At 42.6% G+C, this 14,271-nt stretch overlaps 1 protein-coding gene across 2 annotated transcripts in view; it reads left to right on the top strand.

Annotated features, from left to right (window-relative positions):
- nbeal1 (neurobeachin-like 1) overlaps positions 1 to 14,271 on the top strand; it is a 176,409-nt gene that overhangs the window by 50,642 nt on the left and 111,496 nt on the right. For both annotated transcript variants that reach the window (XM_060920052.1, XM_060920051.1), the window contains exon 3: positions 12,254 to 12,345. In XM_060920052.1, the coding sequence (XP_060776035.1) occupies positions 12,254 to 12,345 (92 nt within the window). The remainder of the gene's footprint in view (positions 1 to 12,253; positions 12,346 to 14,271) is intronic.

Here is a 14,271-nt window from a genome sequence, read left to right as displayed (position 1 = left end):
ACTAATAGTCCATACACTAACACCGGGGTCTGTTTGTGTACTGACTATTGTGTTCGTGTATTGACCGATTTGATAGGATGACAGTTTGATGTCTCTCGATCCCTTTTGTCAACCTACTAGTATATAGGCCTATACCTAGTACATGTATCCTACCAGGATATCTTTAAAGGTTTTCTGATTAGGCCTAGTCAATTTCTGAGAGTGTCTGTGGCCAAGTTTACATTAGACTGTATCTGTCTCGTTTTCTTCGCGGATGCACTGTCCGTTTACATTAAAACGCCGGGAAACAGGAATCCACCAGGGTCCACGTATTCAATCCAGATCGTGTCTGGTCCGGTGCTGTGTAAACATTGAGAATACACGGATACGCTGTGCTGAGCTCTAGCTGGCGTCTCATTGGACAACGTCACTGTGACATCCACCTTCCTGATTTGCTGGCGTTGGTCATGTGACGCGACTGCTGAAAAACGGTGCGGACTTCCGCCTTGTATCACCTTTCATTAAAGAGTATAAAAGTATGAAAATACTGCAAATACTGATGCAAATACTGCCCATTGTGTAGTTATGATTGTCTTTAGGCTTGCCATCCTTCCACTTGCAAGTGGTAAGTGATATGCGCTGGGATCACACACACAGCGGCTCAGTCCCGAATCACTGCTCGTGCGCTTCACTCGCGCGCTCTGTGAGCTGCGCAAGGCCGGAGTGCGCACCCTCCAGAGGGCACTCGCTGTTCAGGGCGGGGTGATTTGGAGCGCAGGATGCCTGCGGAGCCGAGCGTATCCGTGTATTGGCGTTGCTGTGTGCACGCGAATCGTGTATTGGCGTTGCTGTGTGCACGCTAATCGTTTTAAAAACGTTAATCTGATGATCCGCTGATACGGTCTAATGTAAACCCCACCTGTGTACTGACTTAAAAATTTGAATTTGCCCCTCCTCCCCCGTACTCACCTTTTCCAAACTGTTAATTTTACTTCCAGCTTCCCCTACTTACTACCTGGTTGAATGATTGATCTTTACTGTTCTGCTCAAATAATCAACTTCGTTGTCTTATTTTTGAACATGTCAGTACACAAACACTGCACCCTTTTAATACATATATTTATTGTTCTATTGTGATAAATATACATTTTCAAATAGAATTATTTATAATAAGGCCCAGATTTGTAATTGGGGTCAATTACATTTTGATTTTGGTCAGAGATTATGGATTTATTAGGCATTTCAGAGACCTGTTTGTGTACTGACAGAGACAAGGGCAACCTTGACCTTGAAATGACCTTGACCTTTGACCTTGAATTTTGCCATATCGAGCAATAAGAAGATACTTTGATAAAACTCCAAAACTGGCTACCAGAATTCTGACTTATGAACTTATCAGTTTGCTCAAGGTCCATATCCCAATTTGCAACTATAGTGGAGAACCACCCACCAACGTGCCGGTTGATAGGAACGGACACGGATGGATTTGCAAAGGAGTCTTGGGTATACAATCCAAAACGGCACACAGCTGTCGTAACGAGGAACGGGTTAAGGGTCGGGCGAGGCACAAACAGGCTAAACAGGGCTCGACAATATCCGAATCCAAAACGCGGAAGAGGAATCGGGAAACCAGGAAGACTGCACGGTAACAAGGCTTGGTAATGTGTGACTCGCGGCACAGCGCTTTTGTGACGTGAAGGAGTCTTCAGCGTCCTGATATGAGCGCGCTGACGGCTCCTTAATCCGAGAGAGGTGTCAGTGATTAGAGGCGCGCGCTGTCGAGGGCGCGAGAGTCAGTGCGTTGTGCGTGCTGTTCAGAACGCGCGCGAGGGGAAGTCTGTTGCGTGTGCCAGTGCCTGGGGGTGTGACGTTATTTCAAAAATATCCCAACACAGCATTTATATCATATAAAACAAAAGCAAATCAGCTCTGACAAAAAGAAATTGATGAGTAAACTCTAAGGATCGTAAACGATAAAGTAAAACCGTGTCTGTGTTTTATTCCTCTTATACCACCACAAGTTGCCGATAATTAATTTGTGCGAGCAGCGCTGGGACAAACTGTTACTCTCACTCGGGACCGTTCTACTTTCTTCGTCGTCGTCGTCGTTGTTTTCATCTTCGTCGTCTTTGTCATCATTTTCTTTGTCTTTGTCGTCGTTGTTTTCTTTGTTGTCTTCGTTGTCATCATCTTTGTCGTCACCGTTTTCGTCGTCTTCGTCGTCGTTTTTGTCATCGTTTTCTTGGCCTTTGTCGTCATCGTTTTCTTCGCCTTTGTCATCGCTGTTTTCGTCATTTTTGTCTTCTTCGTCGTCATCTTCTTTGTCATCATTTTCGTTGTTGTCGTCTTCATCATTTTCATCGTCGTGGTCTTTGTCGTCATCGTTGTCATCTTAATCCTCATTATACTCCTTCTAACATTTTTCGGACGCCATTTCTTCCTCAGTTTTCAACCAATCATTACCAAATTTCACATGAATACCTCTGGGCTGAATTACATTGCTATGACTTTTGGTGCTGATCTGGATCTTTCTGCATTGTCGTCGTTTTCTTCGTTGTTGATTTTGTTGTCGTCTTTGTCGTCGTCGTCATTGTCATCGTCACCGTTTTTGTCGTCGTTGTTTTCTTCGCCTTTGTCGTCATTGTTTTTGTCGTCTTTGTCGTTGTCTTCGTCGTCGTCTTTGTTGTCATCTTTGTCATCATTTTCTTCGTCTTTGTCGTCATCGTTTTCGTCATTTTCGTCGTCGTCTTTGTCATTTTCTTCGTCTTTGTCATCGTTTTCTTTGTCGTCGTCGTCTTTGTCGTCACCGTTTTCGTCTTCGTCGTCGTCTTTGTCATCATTTTCTGTCGTTGTCGTTTTCTTCGCCTTTGTCATCGTCTTCTTCGTCGTCGTCTTTGTTGTCGTTTTTGTCATCATTTTCTTAGTCTTTGTCGTCGCCGTTTGTCATTTTTGTCTTCTTCGTCGTCGTCTTTGTCATCATTTTCTTTGTCTTTGTCGTCGCTCTTTTCATCATCTTTGTCGTCGTCGTTTCCGTCATTTTTGTCATCGTCTTTGTCATAATTTTCTTTGTCTTTGTTGTCGTCGTTCTCCTTGTCTTTTGTTGTCATCATCGTCTTCTTCGTCATCATTTTCATCGTCATGGTCTTTGTCGTCATCGTTGTTGTCTTAATCCTTATTATTCTCATTCTCCTAACATTTTTAGGATGCTATTTCTTCCTCAGTTTTCAACCAATCATTACCAAATTTCACATGAATACCTCTGGGCTGAATTACGTTGCTATGACTTTTGGTGCTGATCTGGATCTTTCTGCATTGTCGTCGTTTTCTTCGTTGTTGATTTTGTTGTCGTCTTTGTCGTCGTTGTCGTCACCGTTTTCGTCGTCTTTGTCGTCGTTGTTTTCTTCGCCTTTGTCATTGTTTTTGTCGTCTTTGTTGTTGTCGTCTTCGTCGTCATCTTTGTTGTTGTCTTTGTCATCATTTTCTTCGTTTTTGTCATCATTTTCTTCGTCTTTGTCATCATCGTTTTCTTTGTTGTCTTTGTTGTCGTCGTCGTCATCTTTGTCGTCACCGTTTTCGTCGTCGTCTTTGTCATCATTTTCTGCGTCTTTGTCGTTGTCATTTTCTTCGCCTTTGTCATCGTCTTCTTCGTCGTCTTTGTTGTCGTTTTTGTCATTTTCTTCGTCTTTGTCGTCGCCGTTTGTCATTTTTGTCTTCTTCGTCGTCGTCTTTGTCATCATTTTCTTTGTCTTTGTCGTCGCTCTTTTCATCGTCTTTGTCGTCGTCGTTTTCGTCATTTTTGTCGTCGTCTTTGTCATCATTTTCTTTGTCTTTGTTGTCGTCGTTTTCCTCATCTTTTGTCTTTTGTTGTCATCATCGTCTTCTTCGTCATCATTTTCATCGTCATGGTCTTTGTCGTCATCGTTGTCGTCTTAATCCTCATTATTCTCATTCTCCTAACATTTTTAGGACGCTGTTTCTTCCTCAGTTTTCAACCAATCATTACCAAATTTCACATGAATACCTCTGGGCTGAATTACGTTGCTATGACTTTTGGTGCTGATCTGGCTCACCGAACTTGAATGAGCCATGAAAAACGGGCTTTTTTTTTCAATCGCTTATAACTGTCAATTTTCATTTGTTTTTTTTGTTTGTTTGGTTTTTATTCAGTTTTTTTTTAAATTTTGTTCAGGTTGGCAGGGCGCGACTTTTCCTCACTAAGCATCATTCTTTATCTCTTACCATTCCGGATCTAAGGGTACCGTCACGCGTGCTGGATGACTCGCTCGTGCGCGCCCTCTGGATGGCGTGCGCTGCAAACTGATTCACGTGCGCACGCCACAGATGACTCATACCGACACTGAATTAAGGTACAATCAGCGTGCGTATATAAGGACGCCAAAGACCAACTCGGGTTGAGATGTTTTGAGTTGTTTAGACACATTACCGAGCCGTGTGTTGTTTTGATTTCCTGGTTTCCAAGTTCCCAGTTCCTGTTCATCGTCCTTTGATTCCGCCTTCGTCTGTGCCTACGATATTCTGTTTGTGCCCCGCCCAGCCTACTGCTTGTTTACCGTTTCTGATTTATGCCTGCCAGTTTGGACTGTTTGCTTGATCGCACTTTTCTTAATAAATATCTTCTGCACATGCATATGTCTCCGCCCGTCCCTGATGGGTACGGTGGCTGGACGTCCCGCTTTGTAACAGCTGGCGCAAATTACTGTGACTTTAATCACAGTCTGTATCTAGATACATTTTTGTAGATTCAAGAACGACTGACTTTTTTTTTTTTAATCAATTTATTTTAAAAAATGCTACGTTATAGCAGCTACAAACAGTCGTTCCCTGACCAGACTCTCTACCTCCACGACCCAGAGCTGACACTGGAGACTCCTTCCTTCAAGAAAACTTCAGCTTCACACGTTTTGAAATCTGTTCATGTGAAGCATTTATCATGCAAGTCTCCAAGGAAGCCGTTACTATAGAAACGATAACATATTAGAACAAGTGCATGAATGGAAACCTGGGATTGGCAGCTGCACTACATGACCCGTAACACCGCGACCAATCAGAATCGAGAATTCACCAGTACTGTGGCGTGAACCCAGCTAACGACACACGAATATAAAATACGACGTGATGTGAACTGTAATTCAGCAATTAATGAAATGTGATGCTGCTTTTATACAAGTTCTATAAAGTCGTGTTTTGAACCCAATATGACGGAGTGTTTTGTTTATTTTTGCGCTGCGAGTGTAAATTCTCCCTCATGTAGATTTTATGAATTCCATGAAAGGTGCGTCTGGTGAAATGGGCTTCCCTTCTGAGGTTTCATCTCCATCTGACAAGCTTTCATCCTTGCCGTTCTGTTCATGAGCGGTGTATGGTGTGCCGTTTGGCGTGGTGAACACAGACGAGTAGAGTGATGCGCAGGAGTGCGGTCCCTGTGAGGTGATGGTGAATAGGAATGATATTGGAACGCAGCTTGAACAATTAGATTAGTGGACAGGAACTAGCTGCTGTAGAAGAGCGGTGGTGATGATTATGATGATGAAGCATCCTGAACAGAAATGTACCTAAAATATGGAATATAAACATTTCTAAAGCTCTATATTAATACTGACGGACTAAAAGGAGGCATTTGATGAGTTTACATTTAAAAATCATTCGACATTGAAATTACCATCACAATATTTACCTTCATTCTGTACATCGATTAATCACTGAGTTTAGAGGACTTGACTCAGATTGGTCTCTCTCTCTGTCTCTCTCTGCCTGTCTCTCTCTTTCTCTTGTGTCTGTCTGTCTTTCTCTCTGTCTGTCTGTGTGTCTCTGTTTGTGTGTCTGTCTCTCTGTCTCTGTCTCTCTCTCTCGCTCTCTTTCTGTGTCTCTGTCTGTCTGTGTGTGTCTCTCTCTGTGTCTCTCTCTCTCTGTCTGTCTTTTCTCTCTCTGTGTGTGTCTCTCTGTCTGTATGTGTCTTTTCTCTCTCTGTCTGTCTTTCTGTGTGTCTCCGTGTGTGTGTGTCTCTCTCTCTCTCTCTCTCTCTCTCTCTCTCTGTGTGTGTATCTCTCTGTCTGTGTGTCTGTCTCTCTGTGTGTGTGTCTGTCTCTCTGTCTCTCTCTCTCTGTGTGTGTCTTTTCTCTCTGTCTGTGTGTGTGTCTCTCTCTCTGTCTGTGTCTCTCTCTGTCTGTGTGTTTGTGTCTCTGTCTGTGTGTGTCTTTTCTCTCTCTGTCTCTCTCTGTCTGTGTGTCTCTCTCTGTCTGTCTCTGTCTCTCTCTGTCTGTCTGTGTGTGTGTTTGTGTCTCTCTCTGTCTGTGTGTGTGTTTGTGTCTCTGTCTGTCTCTTTTGCTCTCTCTCTCTCTGTGTGTGTCTGTCTGTCTGTCTCTCTCTCTCGCGCTCTCTCTCTCTCTCTCTCTGTGTCTCTCTCTGTCTGTCTGTGTGTGTCTTTTCTCTCTGTCTGTCTGTCTGTCTGTCTGTCTGTCTGTCTCTGTCTGCCTCTCTCTGTGTGTGTCTCTCTGTCTCTCTCTCTCTCTCTCTCTCTCTCTCTCTTTCTCTGTCTGTCTCTGTGTGTGTCACTCTGTGTCTTTCTCTCTCTCTGTCTGTGTGTCTTTCTCTGTCTCTCTCTCTCTGTGTCTCTCTTTCGCTCTCTCTCTCTGTGTGTGTGTGTGTGTGTGTGTGTGTGTCTCTCTCTGTGTATTTGTTCTAAAAATATTGTGAGAGCCACAGTGATGTCATAGGCCTTGAACACTGACCGCGCCTGTGTGTGTGTACCGTATTACTATTAGTGTTCCTATTACCACAACTACCCTTTCTATTACTGTTACTACAACTACTATTATTACTGTTTCTATGACAACTACTACAGGTATTACTGTTACTATGGCTACTACTATTACAACTACTATTACTGTTACTATGGCAATGACTACCATTACCCTTTCGATTACTGTTAGCGTTACTGTTACTCCCCCACCACTTCTCCTCCTTTACTCTCTTACTACTGTTAGTCCTGCTGTTATTATTTAGCTACTGCTAATATTACTGTTACTCCTTTTCCTACTTTTGTTTCTATTACCGTGATGGAATAATAATTTAAGCACAGTGAAATTCCTCTCTGCATTTAACCCATCTGAAGCAGTGCACACACACACACACACACACACACACACACACACACACACACACACACACACCCCCAGAGCAGTGGGCAGCCATGCTACAGCACCCGGGGAGCAGTTGGGGGTTCGGGGCTCAACAGCAACTCAGCCTAAAGCTGCCCCATCTTAACCTAACCACATGTCTTTTGAATCTTATTATTATTATTATTATTATTATTATTAGCTACTACTAATATTGCCATTACTACTACTTTTGAATATGACTAATATTAATAATAGTAATATTAGCAACAGCCAATAATAATATTACTGCTGCTCCTACCATTCCCACTATTACCGGCATTATTCCTGCTAACTGTGCTGTGACCTTCACTGATGCTGCTACTAGTAAAAGTAAAGGGACTGAAATGTCCGAGTGAGCAAACCCATGGAAAGCGTTACTTGTATACATAATAAGCAGGAGCGTGAACTGGTTATGGACTGAGGATGAAAGTGACGTGAGCCGATCTCTACAACTGAATTCAGTTCAAACTGAAGCTGATTAAATGTTTCAGCTGGCTGGAAATCCAGTGAACAAGAACGACCGACCAACCGACCGACCAACTGACAGTTATGAAGAGTGTTTCTGAAGGCGTGAACCAAAGTTCCAGCATCCTGTGAGTTCAGTTAGTGGAAAAGTCGAGCAGCGTTCCTGCAACGTGAGGCTTGAGGAGGGCAGTCAGTGTTGAGCTGGACAAGGAGAAGGTTTCAGATGAAAGTGGACTTTAATCGGCGCCGAGTTTTAGAAAATGTGTGTTCATCCGTGGCTGGATTCATCTGCTCTTGATGGCTATATGGGCGAGGAGTTCGGATTCCCGTACAGCTGGGTATCATCTTTCTAACGGTGGAAACTGACAGACTGATTGTGATGCTGTCTTTCATCAGCATAGCATTTAACAAATACATTTAAAAAAATAAGAAGAATAAAAGTGGGCCAAGGACTGATCCCTGGGCAACATGTTGAGTTACGGGAGCAGGAGCATGCTTGTGTTTAGAAAAAACATGATGTAAATACAGTACTCAGGATCCCAGGGTTTGTTTAATGTGAACACACACACACACACACACACACACACGGTGGTGCTCTGTAACATAGCCGGAGTTGCGGATTCTTAAAATAAGCAGGGTGTGTACGCCTAGTCCAAAACCTCACTGGGCATCTGTGTGCTGCTAGACACACACACACACACACACACAATGGCAGACGGCTGGAACGACCTCACCTGAGGAATTTTTGAGCATGACTTCGTGTGAGCTCTGCACACGCACCAGATCTCCTCAAGTAGTGACGGATGGAGGATCAGCACGCTAGTACCCCTGTCCCCTCCCCTTTTTTTTTTTAAACATAATCTCAGGCACATCAATCAAGATTAAACATGAGTATCGTCACACCATCTTTTATTAATTACTTGAATCTGTGAACTCTTTGTAATTCTCCCGATTGAGGAGTCTCCAGTATCAGCGCTTCCTTTGTAACAGTAGTTTTTCCTCCACGTGAAAGTCTTCAGGACAGACGAGTTTATGCTTTCTGGTTTCATTTTAACACGACAAGCTGCATTTTTGCGTCTGATTTACTTCGAGATGGAGAGAACGACTGTTTATAGCTGCTATAATGAAAGTGAGAACAGGAACTAGACAGGGACACTCTAACGAGTGCAAACCCCGCCTTTTCCCTATTAAAATACATTGGGTGAAAATTTCGAAGTTCTGCCATGACCTTGACCTTTGACCTTTGACCTCCAAAATTTAATGGTTTCCTTCCTGGGTGATTGGCAACACATGTACAAAATTTGGTCCAAATCGATCCATTGGTTCTTGAGATATCTTGCAGACACAGACAGACAGATACACACACACACAGACTGACGCAGGTGAAAATAATAACCCCTCCGACTACTGTCGGCGGGGTTAACTAGCATGCGTGCTTGACGGGTATTCATGGACAACATTAAGCGTACTATAAATGGAGAGAAAAGTATGATGTCACTCTGGGGGGGGGATATGATTGTTGGCAGATTATTGTGATGTAAAAGGGGTGAACACTTGTGTGCTGTTTGCTGGGAAAATAATCAGCGGTAGGGTGCTGTGATGCAGTGGCGTTACTGTTCTCAGCCGAAAGTCTGTCTGTTTTCGTTCCTCCGGTCCTGTTTTTCTGGAATGTTAGGAATGTGTGTGTGTGTGTGTGTGTGTGTGTGTGTGTGTGTGAGAGACACTCACATGAGTACTGTTGAATGTGATCAAGCCTGTTTTTTTTTTTTTAAACTATACACACACACACACACACACACACACACACACACACACACGTGCGTTGAGGTGAGATAAGTGAAACTTTCACACCCAGAAAGAGTCACACTGAGCTCTGAATCATAAACTCACCTTTCATGTCTCTGTATCAGTGGGGGAGGGGCTTCAGCTTAAATTGGATCAGCCAATCACAGGCAGACATTCACTACGTTTACATGTACATAGAGAATCGAATTTCTGCCGTTGCTCGACTGAAATCGAAGTTCAAAATGCCATGTATACACCTTAATTCGGCTGAAATTGAACCGAACTTGATTTCTCGGAATCGAGCTACACGACCTAGTTTATGCGATTTCTGCCGAGCTACTTTGTGCATGTAAACCCTATCGAGCTAGTTGTCGAGCTACTTCCGGGAGTGACGAGACCACAAGTGGGAAACACAACAGCCTCGGTCGGCATGACAACGGCATGAATCTTTTCTTTTTGTGGCATTGTTTGCACTGTTAAAATTTAGCTCACTTACTGTATCACCAAATACATCTGTACAGCTGTTGCATAGCTGTGAATTGTGTACATAAACAAGTCATTGTATTTGTGTGTGTGTGTGTGTGTGTGTGTATATATATAATATATAATATGTATGTATATATATATATGTATATATATGTGTGTGTGTGTGTGTGTCCAACATCTGAAGAATGTCAATAAAAACAAAACAATTGAACTTTGTGTGTTTATTAAGACATAAGTTAAATTGTAAGCAAAAAAAAAATATTTTTTTGTAAGCAAAAAATGGACTTTAGAAAAATATTATTGTGCAAAATAAGTTGTCTTACAAAACAGTGGTCTGCGCCGGACAGTTTGTAGCCATACAGTCTGTTAGAGCAAGCCTAACAGCTTGAACACGGAACTGCTAGTGTTGCCAGATTGGGGGTTTTTAAGTGCATTTTAGCGGATTTGAACATGTTTTGGGCTGGAATACGTCAGCAGTATCTGGCAACACTATAGCTCTTCATGACGACAACCGGAAGTGTACCAACACGATGGGGCGTGTAGCGCCACGTGTGGCTCGGGTGCACAATGCACCTTGCACAATAGCCCGATTTCACTTGTGCATGTAGGATTGGATTTCTCTGGCACCCCTGCTGGGACCCTTTGCTCAATTACCGACAGCAGCTCGATTTGGACGGTGCATGTAAACGTAGTGATTGTGACTGACATCACCATTAACCTTTTGTTAACCTTGACATAGAAACACAAGCATGTTACATTCCAACATCATGAGACGCGCGTGTGTGTGATTGTATTCATTGTAAATGACTTTATTAAACACTGTCTGTGATAAAGCCCCGCCTGTTCGTTAAGATTCTAGTCTTGGGCATGAGGAGGGTTTTCTGGTTACCATGACAACTTGCTGCTCGCTTTGGCTGTGTCTCAAATCACATGAAGCTAATAATATGGAGTGGTGTGTCATGTATTATAATTAACTCCCCTCTTTCTCTCTCTCTCTCTCTCTCTCTGGAATGTATATCTTTCTTTCTTTCTTTCTTTCTTTCTTTCTTTCTTTCTTTCTTTCTTTCTTTCTTTCTTTCTTTCTTTCTTTCTCCATCATTCACTTTTTCTGTCTTTTTTTGTCTCTCTCTTTTTCTCTCTCTCTCTGTGTCTTTTCCCCTGTCTCTCTCTCACGCTTTTCCTCTCTCTCTCTCTCTCTCTCTCTCTCTCTCTCTGGTGTGTGTTTTTCTGTCGGTTTCTTTGTGTCTTATCTGTCTGTTTGTGTCTCTCTTTCTCAATCATTCACTTTCTCTCTCTTGCTCTTTTCCTCTCTCTCTCTGTATTTTGTGTGTTTTTCTTTGTCTTAATATCTGTCTCTTTTTGTCTCACTTGCTTTTCCTTCTCTCTTTCTTTCTCCATCATTCAATTTCTCTTCTCTTTTTCTGTCTTTTTTTTCTTTGTCTCCCCCCCTCTCTCTCTCTCTCTCTCTCTCTCTCTGTATATGGTGTGTGTCTCTATCTTTCTGTCTTAATATCTGTGTCTGTCTCTGTCTCTCCCATTTTTTTGTGTCTTAATATCTGTCTTTCTTTCTTTTTCTTTCTCCATCATTCACTTTTTCTGTCTTTTTTGTCTCTCGGTCTTTTTCTCTCTCTCTGTCTTTTCCCCCTGTGTCTCTCTCGCTCTCTCGCGCTTTTCCTGTTTCTCTCTCTGTCTTTTCCCCCTGTCTCTCTCTCGTTCTCTCGCGCTTTTCCTGTTTCTCTCTCTCTCTCTCTCTCTCTCTCTCTCTCTCTCTGGTGTGTTTCTCTGTCGGTTTCTTTGTGTCTTATTATCTGTGTCTTTGTGTCTCTCTCCATCATTCACTTTCTCTCTCTTGCTCTTTTCCTGTGTGTGTCTCTCTTTCTCTCTCTGTATTGTGTGTCTGTGTTTTTCTTTGTCTTAATATCGGTCTCTTTTTGTCTCCCTCGCTTTTCCTTCTATCTTTTTCTCCATCATTCAATTTCTCTTTCTTGTCTCTTTTTCTGTCTTTTTTTTCCTTTGTCTTTCTTTCTATATCTTCCCCCCCCCGTGTGTATGGTGTGTGTCTCTCTATCTTTCTCTGTCTTAATATCTGTGTCTCTGTCTCTCTCCTTTGCGTTTTCCTTCTCTTTTTTTCTCTATCATTCAATTTCTCTCTCTTGTCTCGTTTTCTGTCTTTGTCTCTCTTTCTTTATCTTTTCCTCTCTCTCTCTCTCTCTCTCTCTCTCTTAATCTGTCTTTGTGTCTCTCTCCTTTGCTTTTTCCTTCTGTCTGTCTTTCTCCATCATTCAATTTCTCTGTCTCGCTTGTCTCTCTTTTCTGTCTCCTTTTTATGTCACTCTTTGTCTCCTCTCTCTCTCACACAGAGGGATCCTGATTATCTGAAGCTGTGGTTGGAGATTTTCATTGGCTCGTACGATCGCAGTCTTGATGTGGACTTTGAGAAACAGCCGATCAGGTACGGCGGCCGTGTTTACGCACAACTCGTGTTTATTATACGCAACATTTCACCCTAATACCAAAATACATGAAAATGCATTGTATAATAACTTCATGTGGAAATTTGAACCTTAACGCCATCTGAAAAGTTTTTTTAATATACAACCCCAATTCCCAAAAAGTTGGAACGCTGTGTAAAACATAAATAAAAACAGAATGTGAAGATTTGCAAATCATGGAAACCCTGTATTTCATTGACAGTAGTACAAAGACAACATATCAAATGTTGAAACTAAAGAATATATTTTTTTAAATGCTCATTTTGAATTTGATGCCAGCAACACGTTTCAGAAAAGTTGGGACAGAGGCAACAAAACCCTGAAAATGTGTAATGCTAAAAAACAAACAAACCACATATTAAAACTGCATGGCTCCATAGAGAGAGAGGGAAAACAAACAAACAAAAAAAGAGTCCAGGTGCTAAACTGGCTTGCCTCCAGTCCAGATCTGTCTCCCATTTAAAACATTTGGTGCATTATGAAGCGCAAAATATGACAAGGGAGACCGCGAATTGCTGAGCAACTGAAACTGTATGTCAGGCAAGAATGGAAGAACATTTCTCTTTCAAAACTACAGCAACTGGTCTCCTCAGTTCCCAAACGTTTATAGAGTGTTGGTAAAAGTAGAGGTGATGCAACCCAGTGGTAAACACGCCCCGTCCCAACTTTTTTGAAACGTGTTGCTGACATCAAATTCAAAATGAGCGTATAGTTTAAAAAAATTTAAAAAACAATAAAATTGTTCAGTTTCAATTTTTGACATGTTGGCTTTGTACTTTTTTTCAATGAAATATTGGGTTTCTGTGATTTTACAAATCCTCACATTCTGCTTTTATTTACAGTTTACACGGCGTCCCGACTTTTTATCTCATCTCATTATCTGTAGCCGCTTTATCCTGTTCTACAGGGTCGCAGGTGAGCTGGAGCCTATCCCAGCTGACTACGGGCGAAAGGCGGGGTACACCCTGGACAAGTCGCCAGGTCATCACAGGGCCCGACTTTTTATATAAAACCAAATTATCTTTGTCTTAAACAAATCAAACAGAGTTTAAGCAGAAACTTGACTCTCTAGATATCTTTATTGTTTTGTGGCCTGATAGCTGAGAACCGTTTCACACAGTGCGTCAGGAAATCAAATGATTACTGTGAGAAAAGTAAAAGTACCATGATATCTCCGATCCACTAGAGGCTTGGATCATTCAGATGCATGTAATATATACGTATTCGGTGTGTGTGTGTGAGAGAGAGATAAAAAGGAGACAGAAAAAGAGAGACGAGAGAGAGAGGGAATGAGGGAGAAGGAAAAAGTGAGGGAGAGAGACACAAATACACCATACAGAGAGAGGAAAAGAGAGAGAGAGAGAGAGAGAGATAGACAGACATAAAATGGAGACATAAGACAAAAAGAGAGATAAGCAAGAGAGAAAGTGAATGAGAAAGAAAGAGAGAAGGAAAAAGCAAGGGAGAGAGACCGATATTAAGACACAAAGAAAGATAGAGAGACACACCATACAGAGAGAGAGCAAGAGAGAGAGGAAAAGTGAGAGGGAGAGACAGACAGGAAGAGCATGCGCACATGCGAGAGAGAGAACGAGAGAATGGGGAGAGAGAGGAAGAGAGCGTGAGGGAGAGGGGGGAAGAGGGCAAGAGAGGGAGAGAGAGTGAGGGGGGAGAGAGAGGAAGAGAGCACGAGGGGGGGAGAGAGAGGAAAAGAGTGAGGGGGAGAGAGAGAGAGAGAGAGAGAGTGTGGGGAGAGAAAGGAAGAGAGCGTGGGGGGAGAGAGAGGAAGAGAGCGCGAGGGGGGCGAGAGAAAAAGAGTGAGGGGGGAGAGAGAGGGGTGAAGAGGGCGAAAGAGGAAGAGACACACAGAGAGAGAGAGGAAGAGG

This window comes from Neoarius graeffei, chromosome 4 (genome assembly GCF_027579695.1).
Source record: "Neoarius graeffei isolate fNeoGra1 chromosome 4, fNeoGra1.pri, whole genome shotgun sequence".
Classification (NCBI taxonomy): domain Eukaryota; kingdom Metazoa; phylum Chordata; class Actinopteri; order Siluriformes; family Ariidae; genus Neoarius; species Neoarius graeffei.
This window is presented reverse-complemented; position numbering and strand designations above follow the sequence as displayed.